General features: G+C 37.7%; 3 protein-coding genes across 3 annotated transcripts; all 3 read right to left on the reverse strand.

Moving 5' to 3' along the window:
• LOC104760919 (protein trichome birefringence-like 4) lies at positions 467 to 2191 on the reverse strand. Its single transcript, XM_010483910.1, has 5 exons — positions 1722 to 2191; positions 1439 to 1634; positions 1151 to 1347; positions 911 to 1069; positions 467 to 827 (listed from the first exon to the last, which is right to left on the reverse strand). Exons 1-5 carry the CDS (start codon positions 2189 to 2191, stop codon positions 467 to 469), a joined length of 1383 nt encoding a protein of 460 aa, XP_010482212.1.
• On the reverse strand, positions 2364 to 3634 carry LOC104760920 (keratin, type I cytoskeletal 50 kDa-like). The gene is made up of 4 exons (XM_010483911.2): positions 3447 to 3634; positions 3039 to 3358; positions 2713 to 2938; positions 2364 to 2621 (listed from the first exon to the last, which is right to left on the reverse strand). Exons 1-4 carry the CDS (start codon positions 3580 to 3582, stop codon positions 2497 to 2499), a joined length of 807 nt encoding a protein of 268 aa, XP_010482213.1. The 5' UTR covers positions 3583 to 3634; the 3' UTR covers positions 2364 to 2496.
• LOC104760921 (beta-D-xylosidase 1-like) lies at positions 4206 to 8964 on the reverse strand. Its single transcript, XM_010483912.1, has 6 exons — positions 8458 to 8964; positions 7604 to 7885; positions 6237 to 6406; positions 6053 to 6150; positions 5213 to 5971; positions 4206 to 5113 (listed from the first exon to the last, which is right to left on the reverse strand). Exons 1-6 carry the CDS (start codon positions 8878 to 8880, stop codon positions 4518 to 4520), a joined length of 2328 nt encoding a protein of 775 aa, XP_010482214.1. The 5' UTR covers positions 8881 to 8964; the 3' UTR covers positions 4206 to 4517.

The following is a 9569-nucleotide window of genomic DNA, read 5'->3' on the forward strand; positions in this document are numbered from 1 at the left end:
TCTTTTTGCAGATTTTGAAGTTTTTCTTATTGATTATAAAATGTAAAATCAGATATGCATATCACGGGGAACGAACCACTATTCAAATGATTATGCTTTGTGAAAATATTTTTTTACTTTGTGGAACTTAAATCTGTAAGTTTTCGTTATTTAATTAGGTGTTATGTTATATCTAAATAAAAGAAATGAGGAAAAAGTGTTATTTCCCCACAAAATGGCTAGCACAAATAGTTAGAAAAATAAGCACACCGTTAATACAATTTACGTCACAAACCAAAAAAAGAGTGAGAGTGATAGAGAGATGTCGGTAATCAGTATAGCTGTCAAGCCACATCACGACCATATGAACATTAAAAGCCGTACAAAAGTTGGATCTTTTACCCATTTCTAATGACTAATTAGGCTTTAAATACAGTACGAAGGAGTTCTTGCATTAACGGTAAAACCTAATATACAAAGATAAGAACTACAAGAGACTTCCAAGTGACTTGTCACGCAAGGAACTATATGAAACTAGCAGAGTAGCATAGAGAAGCTGGTTCCATGAATCAGGAACTCCAGGTAGGCACCAGTGGCTACAATCTTGAAACATTCTGGCTGCAGGAGAACTTCCACGGACATCCACAGGCTGTCTATAAACCGACGGATGACCGTCCGTTCTGTACCAAGTCATCTTCGTTATGTTCATGTAAAACACAGGCGTTTTCATATCAGAGATTACTGATTCGACCACTTTCATCATCCATGGATACGCTCCTGTGTACGTCTCGTTCTGTATCGGCTTTGTTTCTCCGTCACATTGTCCTCCGTTGTTCCACGCCCCTTTCCTGCAGTTAAAAACTCAAGAGTCAAAACCAAATTTCTATACCCTAACAGAGGTTTCTTGTGCTGAAAGGAAACTATTCTCTACCTAAAATGTGAAGAGGAGTAACCGACGAAGAAGACTCTTGTTTTAGTACTGTTGATATTGGAATCAACCCAATCAGCCCATGTATGCAGAGCTTTTGTGTAAGCTTCTTTCACTTCTAGTCTTTCGTAAACTCGCTTTCCCTCCTGGAAATAACCTTTCCTAAATATCGAAAAACATGGTTAACTCAGATATGAACAGAGACAAGTGTAAAGAAGAAAGGTTCAGTTCATAGTTTCATACCCTTCGTATGTTTTCTGGTGAGTCCACCAGTGACCAGTGTTAAATATAACAATGTCTGCGTTTTTGTATATCTTCGTCATCGATCGTTGGATCATATCCAGTCTCAGCGTCTCTCTTCTCTTCCCGTACACATCTAAAGCTTCTGATTCTTGAACGAGGAATGGTGACTTGATGAAGTCAATAGAACAGTCAAAGTCCTAACACCAAAACAAATCAAAACTTATCACAACCCTAAAACGTTAATTCCAAAAAACCAATGGGGAGATTATGTTTCTGTGATACACTTACTTTGAACCTGAAACCGTAAAAGCCTTCGTTATGTAGATTACTCTGTTTTCCAGAAACCCTAGAAACTCTGTTTTTGTCTTCCAATGTTGACCTAAGTGAACAAACCAGAGACTCCCACATGTTTCTATTCAATGAATCACCAACGAAAACAACTCTTTTCCCTCTCAGAATCTTCAGCATCTTCTTCCCATCGAATCTAAATAGACGCAAGACAGAAACAATCTAATGAAAACAGAGTCACAAAGAGGGAATAGTAGAAGAATCGTAAAAACAAGAACTGAACCTTGGGATAGAGCATCCATGAGGTTGCCATCGATGACGTAGGAACCCCAAATCCGGTCGACCATTTTTGAAGCAGTTGAACTTATCTTCAACGAAAGGACAATAACCAGGTGAATAAACCGGTTCAGAATCGTCAAAGACCCAAGTTCCATCAAAAATGTCGCAAGAAGTGAGTTCTTTGGTTACGGGATCGATCTTCGACTCGTTATTGACTCGGATTCTTCTGTGAGAAACAGAGGAGAGGAACGTAGTCGTGTCTGAAGCAGTAGAAGTGGAAGAAGAAGGGGAAGAGAAGAAGTTAGCTGCTGTGAGAAGACGAGAGGTGAAGCTTGAAACGATGAGTGATGGAGAGAAATCTGAGAGAGATGAAGATGAGAGGAGGAAGAGAGAGAGGAAGAAGAGAGACGTTAGAAAGATCTGTGTGGTTGATGGATGTTTCGTGATGAGGAAGAGATTCTTTAGATCCGCCATTGTTAAACGTCGACGATCTTGTTCTTCGTCTTCTCCTCTCTGTTCTCTTGGAAAAAGTAACAATTATGATCTGATTGGAGGGGAAAGGGAGATCCAACGGTTGCAATTTTTTTTAATATCTTTTTACTGTGTTTTCGTATTTCATTTTGGATGTGTAACAGACCTGTATGTATGTGAAATTCTGAAATATAATTTGTAAATTATAAGGACTCTTTAAATAAGTATACAAAGAGAATGGTTTATATCTATTGCTAAATAATCAATAGCTATAAGATAATGGCTGAAATAACAAAATAAGAAAGGTTTTAGATAAGCAAGGCAATGGTGAACAAAACAGTCCCAAGGAACAACGACCCAAATCTTGACTTCATCATCTTCTCACTTCCATTTTCTTCTTCATCTTCAATATGCTCCAGAACATTGAAATCACCTGCATGTATACAATACCTAACATTAAACCAGAATCCGAAGTAACCGGTCTAAACCAAATATCATGAAACTGGTCTTTAGAATCAAGAAACCTCGTTCAGGTCCGTAGCTGCAACCGCATTTGAGGGTTTCACGGATGTCGTGGATGGTGGCTCTGTTAAAGAATCTGTAGTGGTGAATAATGTCTTCAATGCAATTCAAAGCCAAATGTGTCTCGGAGAAGCATGGTCCTTGGCAGAACTCTTCTGTCCTCCCCAATGGAATATTCAGGTCTCCGGTTAACGTTAGCCTCCATGTTTCTTCACACTCTCTGTATATCTACATGATTTATTTGGAAAGTTTTGTTGAGTTTTAAAATTTTAAACTAAGTTCGTTGTTTCTTGTATTGCAAGTAAATGGCTTTTGATTTTTTTATTACGTGTTTCTCATTTAAGCATTCCAAAGCTTTTGTAACTATCTCCGGTGGATCTTCTCCACCACCACCGCCTAATCCTCCTCCTCCTCCAAAGCCTCCGTTACCACCGCCGCTGCCTAATCCTCCGGCTCCTCCTCCACCAATGCCACTAGCACCCGATCCTACTCCGCCAAAACCTGTCCCTCCGCCGTTAAATCCAGTACCCGAACCTATCCCTCCGCCTCCCACACCTGTCCCACCACCGCCAAATCCTGTTCCGCCACTTCCAACTCCTCCACCTGCACCTCCTGCTTCTGATTCGTCTTCGTCACTGTAAGTGTTCCCTGTAAAATGAACATTCTTAAATGAAGTTACCAAAACCTTGCAAAAGAAGTAACGTACATGCTCTTGTGTATAAAATGAACAACAGACCTGGAAAGGAAACTAAGACGAAGAAAAAAACGACAAGGGTGACTGAGATCCGGAGCTCTCTGATGAATGACAAAGCCATTGTCAAGAGTTCACAAGAATGAGTAAATCCATGATCCATCATCTTATATAATTCCATTTTAGTTGTTTCAGGAAAATTTAAGTCTTGTGGTGCAAGAAAGTAGAGTTTAAGTTTCATGTAAGGTTGGAAAAATAAATAAGAGAAGTTTGTAGCAGTTGAATACAAAGTCATCAGTCATCACCAACCGCTCTATGTTTTTTACTTTGCCTATTGTAAACCATTTATTGACTGCCATGAAATCAAATCATATTAGGAAGACAAGTAAAATCAAACCTAAAAGTGATCTCAGGACTCGACACGAGAGAAGATTTTTTTGTTTGTTTACGTTGTTTTATAGCCGAAGAAGGATCTTGAAAAACTAACTTTAATACATATTTTAAACCTAACAAAAAAACATAAATACATATTCAAACCAAACCTAAAAGTGATCTCGGATACGAATGAATGCACTTGTAAAATAAATCTCAACTACCACACCAACATCTTCACACCATTCTATGCAGTGAGGCATTTGCGACTTTATGCCCAAAGACCAAAATTCCAACCAAAAACTCCTCTTACAACACCTAACATATATATATAGACAGAAACAGACAAGAAAAAAACACACAACAAAGTTTAAGGCTCTTTTGGAAAAACTGTAATAACATATTTCAAGCTATTCAATATGGGACACCGAACTTAACATCTATTTTAACATTTATTTTCATTTATCTTTAGTTTCACCATTTTACAAGGGCTCCTTGTATTTCTTATGTTGGGAGCCACAGGTTACAATAACTTTGGTCCAAATAAAAAACAAAGAAAAAAAAACACATATCCAAGAAGCAACCCTTTGGTGCTTCTTTACAAATTTCATACTATTCTTGAGTATTTAAATTTCATAAGAAAATAAACCTATCTCTCTACATAATAATAGAAATAAGAAGAAACACTTCACTTTGTTAAAGATCATGGTTTCCGTATTTGTTGTTTCTTTATATATGTCTCCATCAAAGTTGCGGTTGGACTAAAATAGTATGTTTAAGGTCACCAATGTGCAGCTTATGCTCACCCATTGGGATTCTCCTCTTTCCATACTCATCCACCACACCAAGATGCTTGCAAGCATCAACATTAATTTGAACGGTCTGTTTCCCCCCTGCCGTGACATGAACCTTTTCAAACGTTATCAATTGTTTGTTCACACCCAATCCTTTTATTCCGTTTTTAGGCGGCTCGGCAAAGACGAAGACAGTGTGTGTTCCGTCTAATTCACCGGTGTTCGATACCTCCACATGGACGGGCATTTTCGGAAATGAGTTGCAGTCGGCGTGAGACACTTTGATGGAGTGTGATGAAGAGTTGAAAATGGCATTGGCAGAGTTGAGATTGGAGAGTGAAACTGATAGTTGGGCCAATGGGCTTTTGACTAAACTATGAGTGAAGGTAGTATAACTTAAACCGAACCCAAATGGAAATACCACTGGACCTTTGTAGAATCTATAAGTCCTTCCAGGGTAATTTCCAGATGCTCTCATGGCCATTACCGTCATTGGCACCTTAGCCACATAATCTTGTGGATACCATGTCATTGGTAGCTTCCCTCCTATTTCAAGATTTAGAAATATTGAATGTTACTAATCAAAGCTAAATATATTCAATTTTGACATTGATTTTGAAACTAAACTCATTATTATCTACGTACCGGGATTAGCAGCACCAAAGATGATATTGGCAATGGCAGCTCCACCCGCTTGACCCGGATACCCAGCCCATATGATGGCAGCAACACGAGGATCATTTTTAGCGAAGGTTACATCGATTGGTCCACCACTCATAAGGACCAAAATCACTGGACCTCTAGAAGCTTGAGCCACACGGGTCACTAGGTCTTGTTGGAACCCTGGTAAAAGCAGCCCCGTTCGATCGCGTGTCTCCGCCTCTATCGACTGATCCAATCCCATCACAAGAACCGTTGCGTCGGCTTGACGCGCCGCTGCCTCAGCAGCACCAAATCCTTGGTTTCCTTTGCAAGCCACGCCGGCACAACCAGCTTGGTGAAGTGTCCTCGCGTATCTAGAGATACCCTGCAACGGCGTCGTATAGGAGCACGCTTTCCCTGCATAGTTTCCGATCATAGTCTCGGTGACATCGGAGTTTGGTCCAATCACGGCGACGGTGCGATGGCGCCTAGGGGAGAGTGGAAGAGACCGACCGGAGTTTTTGAGAAGAACAATCCCTTGATGAGCCGCTTCAAGGGCTAAATGTTTATGGGCCGGAGTACAAACATCTCTTGGCCCTAGGTTAGCGTAAGGTCCAAGATTGCCATCAAACATACCAAGTCTCATCTGGACTGTTAATGTATTAGCAAGTGCTAAATTGATGTCATTCTCCGTTAACAATCCTTTCTTCACCGCACCTTCCGTGAAAATCGCCAAAAACGGCCCGCAGTCCAAGTCCAAACCTGTAAAACGACATGATGTTTTTTTAATTATCATACTTAACCGGACGGTTCACATGCATGCAATTGAATATAACAACTTACCGGCTTTAATAGAGGCGGCGGCGGCTTCTTCCGGACTGTTGGTGTAATGTTGCTGGTTGAAGAAAACATCAACAGAGTCACAATCTGAGACGATGTACCTATATATACGTATCCATTGATATTATTAGTCTATGAGTTAAATTAATATGAGCTGTTGATTTTGTGTGTGACTTTTAAAACTTACCCATTGAGACGCCATTGACCACGAATAGTGTTCTTTAAGAGATTTTCATCAGCACATGTGGGCTTTCCATTGACTTGGTTGTACGAGCACATAACACTTGCGACCTTTCCTTCGGAGACACATGATTTGAATGGTACATTGTATGTGTCTTCTAAATCTTGTTGGGTGACCTAAATCCATTATAAATTTAATAAGTAACCCATACTTAAGAAAATTTTGAGTGAGCCACCCCCTACCACTTTAGTACGTTAGTCAATGATATTATTAGCTTGAAGATACTAATCCTAAAATTGTATTAGTTTAAATGGTTAGCTTTTATGAAAAAATGTATAAAAAACACTACTAGTTCAAGTTTATTTTATTTGAATGAACTTTATATATCACAATTTTCTTCTTGGTTTGAGGTCCCAAATTCTTAGGACCAACCAACCATGCACCTATTAGCTATCTATAATAATAAAAGCATACTATTATCTTGAATGCATATCAATAGTGAATTCGTTTAGATGGTTATGGTTTGAATTATTTATGCATGAGAAACGAATCTTTTTTGTTAAATATAATTTAATTTATTGCATATATTTGGGATGAACAAGATAAAAGGAAAGGAGCTTGGCCCAAGTTGGTCCACATGAACCAATTAGGGATAAGATTCTCCACCAATATTACCTAAGACTATGCATATGACACATCACTAAGTCACGCTGTCTATTGGCTTAATTAGCTGTTATATATTAGGCAAATGTTTTGTTTGTATCTGACTGTGACATGCATACAAATCTACACATATTTTACCTATTTGATGATATATTTCGATTGAGTCGGATGAAAAAAGTCTTTTGCAAGATTGCGAAGTGACGCATATTCGACGGAACTATAAATAACTAATGCCTCACGATGGAGATATATATTGATTTAAGCTATCTTCTGAATTTAACGAATCTTGTTACGAAAGAAGATAAAAGACGATAGGCCATTATTAACGAGAAAACGCATATTTAGTCACATCCAATTCGTTGCGTGGAGCCATAAATAATAGAAAACGACATAAAGTAGAAATTTCTAATTCGAGAAAGTATATCTATAAGTTTCAACAAAAAAATCTAATCTTTGTTTTGTTTTTCTTGAAAAAAACGAAAATGAAATTTGAAATTTTTATTAAATGACGAACCACTTAAAATGGAAGAATAATATAGTAGAGACTCACGGGTTCTCATTTATTCCCACACAAATTATAAAGATAATGTCTAATATCTAAATTTTAATGAGTTTAAGCATTTTTCAACCAAACAAAAAGAATTTTAGTAGTCAAAAACTTCAAAACGCATAATTAGATATATAAGTAAGTAAATGTGAATGAGATTTACCTTAGCGTTGAAATGGAAACGGTCGACGCCATTCCAGTTATCAAGATCATAAGCGGTGTAATGTTTGCAACATGCGGCGACTTTAAGGCGGTTACCGGCGGCGGTGCCCTGAAGTCCCCTGACGTAGCTGGCGGCGTATTTTCCGGCAACGATAGGATCTTCACCAGGAGTTTCTTGGCCTCGGCCCCATCGTGGATCCCTCAATATATTTACATTTGGACTCCAATATGTCAGACCGGCCACACCTCCATTGTACATAGCTCTTGCCTCATCAGACACCACCTTTTATTTTATCATAAATTATGTTAATTCTAATATATATATTGTCCGTATGCCTTTGCTTTTGTTGAAAGAAATAAATATACTTTATATTACACCATATGATAAATAAAAGTATTATTTTGATATTCACTGGTTATAGCTAGCTTGCCCGTCATCATATAGGTATTAAATTTGGCAAACAATACATAAACATATAACATATGCAATGTATACGTAATATATATAGATATATATGTATAAATTACAAAATATAATTTCGGTTTAACCCATAATATTTCAAAATATGTTTTATATATATACTGGTTTTGGATTTGATGTCTAAAGTAAAATATACCGGTTTTGGACTTTGTCTAACTTAATTTTCTGACTTATTCGATAGACTCATGTCGTAGTCAGTAAAATTCATGTGAATTATAAATTTCCAAGAATAATAAATATAGAGCGTCCTACTAATCTATCACTAGTGTATGACCTCTAACGATGTCGATGACGTTTTTTCACGTAGAGAAATCATAAAATCTTCATTTTTAAAACTATATTTTTTAAACACAAAAAATCTTAATTATCCTCACCCGTCCGATCTCTTCCCATAGAGACTGGTTGAAAGAAGCGGCCGTGGTGATGACTTGTGGGAAGCTTGTGGCGCCAGGAAAAGCACCACCGAACTTAGCGCCGGGACCAACGTCGGAAACGCCGTGAAGGGCCTCGGACCACCACTCATAGCCTCCTATACCGAGGCGTGGCACGGCGGCAGCATTGTTGACGAGGTTACGGATCTTCTCCTGCAACGTGAGCCTTCCGATCAAATCTTGAACCCTCACGTGGATCGGTACGTTAACCCGACAGAACCGGAGCGTCCGGGTTAACCCGTTTGCCGGGTCGCATGCAAAGAGTGGCCGAAGTGACTCTGACGAGTGAACCAAACATAAGAGGAATACAAGTAATACGACGACTTTGTTGCCGACTAAAAATGCTTTATTATTATTACAAGACATTTTGATATATCTGTGTGTGTTTGTGTATGTGTGTTTTGTAAAACTATATGTGTGTATATATGTGATGTTTGTGTTTTTTAGTTTTCATGTGATAGGAAAGTGAACGACCTATTTATAGAGAAGTTTTAGGCGAAAATTGATGACAAAGGATAAGAGTCTCTTGTCATGAACATAAAATAAGATAAAGATAAAACAATCTAGTTGGGCAAAAATGAGATATCTCAAACGAAAAAAGAAACTGTTGAAAAATATTTAATAATTTATTTTCCCCTTTTTTAAAGTGTCAGTTGGTTTTTCCTTTCTTCAACATTATTTTTACGTTTTCTCAGTGATATATTACATTTGTCGATATTTTTACATAAAGCATTACCAGTGATGATGATTCCTTTGAACCGCACAACCTCTTATTATATAATTTCATCGTAACTTAGAAATATGGAATTCACTACAATTTTTTGTTTCAATATTATACTTTTACAATGGATCGACTTCAAAAAAGAAAAAAAAAAAATTGGTAGTCAGACTATATATGTTCAATAGATCGATCTACAACTGAATTGTAACTATCTAGCATGAAGTATCTGAGGTGTTTCCTCTATTTAGTTCAGTAAATCATAACTAATAAATACTACATGATCAATTAAACATGTTAATTTTTTTCAACGTTAAGACTCATTTGTTGTTAAATT

The sequence above is a fragment of the Camelina sativa genome, chromosome 18 (genome assembly GCF_000633955.1).
Source record: "Camelina sativa cultivar DH55 chromosome 18, Cs, whole genome shotgun sequence".
In the NCBI taxonomy this organism is placed as follows: domain Eukaryota; kingdom Viridiplantae; phylum Streptophyta; class Magnoliopsida; order Brassicales; family Brassicaceae; genus Camelina; species Camelina sativa.

Coding starts and splice junctions, on each gene's coding strand:
- LOC104760920 (XM_010483911.2), bottom strand. CDS start 3,582: ATGGAATTATATAAGATGATGGATCATGGATTTACTCATTCTTGTGAA. Junction 3,359..3,446: donor CGTCTTAGTTTCCTTTCCAG/GTCTGTTGTTCA, acceptor TTCATTTTACAG/GGAACACTTACAGTGACGAA. Junction 2,939..3,038: donor AATGCTTAAATGAGAAACAC/GTAATAAAAAAA, acceptor TAAATCATGTAG/ATATACAGAGAGTGTGAAGA.
- LOC104760921 (XM_010483912.1), bottom strand. CDS start 8,880: ATGTCTTGTAATAATAATAAAGCATTTTTAGTCGGCAACAAAGTCGTC. Junction 7,886..8,457: donor TATGGGAAGAGATCGGACGG/GTGAGGATAATT, acceptor ATAAAATAAAAG/GTGGTGTCTGATGAGGCAAG. Junction 6,151..6,236: donor GGTCAATGGCGTCTCAATGG/GTAAGTTTTAAA, acceptor ACGTATATATAG/GTACATCGTCTCAGATTGTG.
- LOC104760919 (XM_010483910.1), bottom strand. CDS start 2,191: ATGGCGGATCTAAAGAATCTCTTCCTCATCACGAAACATCCATCAACC. Junction 1,635..1,721: donor CATGGATGCTCTATCCCAAG/GTTCAGTTCTTG, acceptor GCGTCTATTTAG/ATTCGATGGGAAGAAGATGC. Junction 1,348..1,438: donor TTTACGGTTTCAGGTTCAAA/GTAAGTGTATCA, acceptor TTTTGGTGTTAG/GACTTTGACTGTTCTATTGA.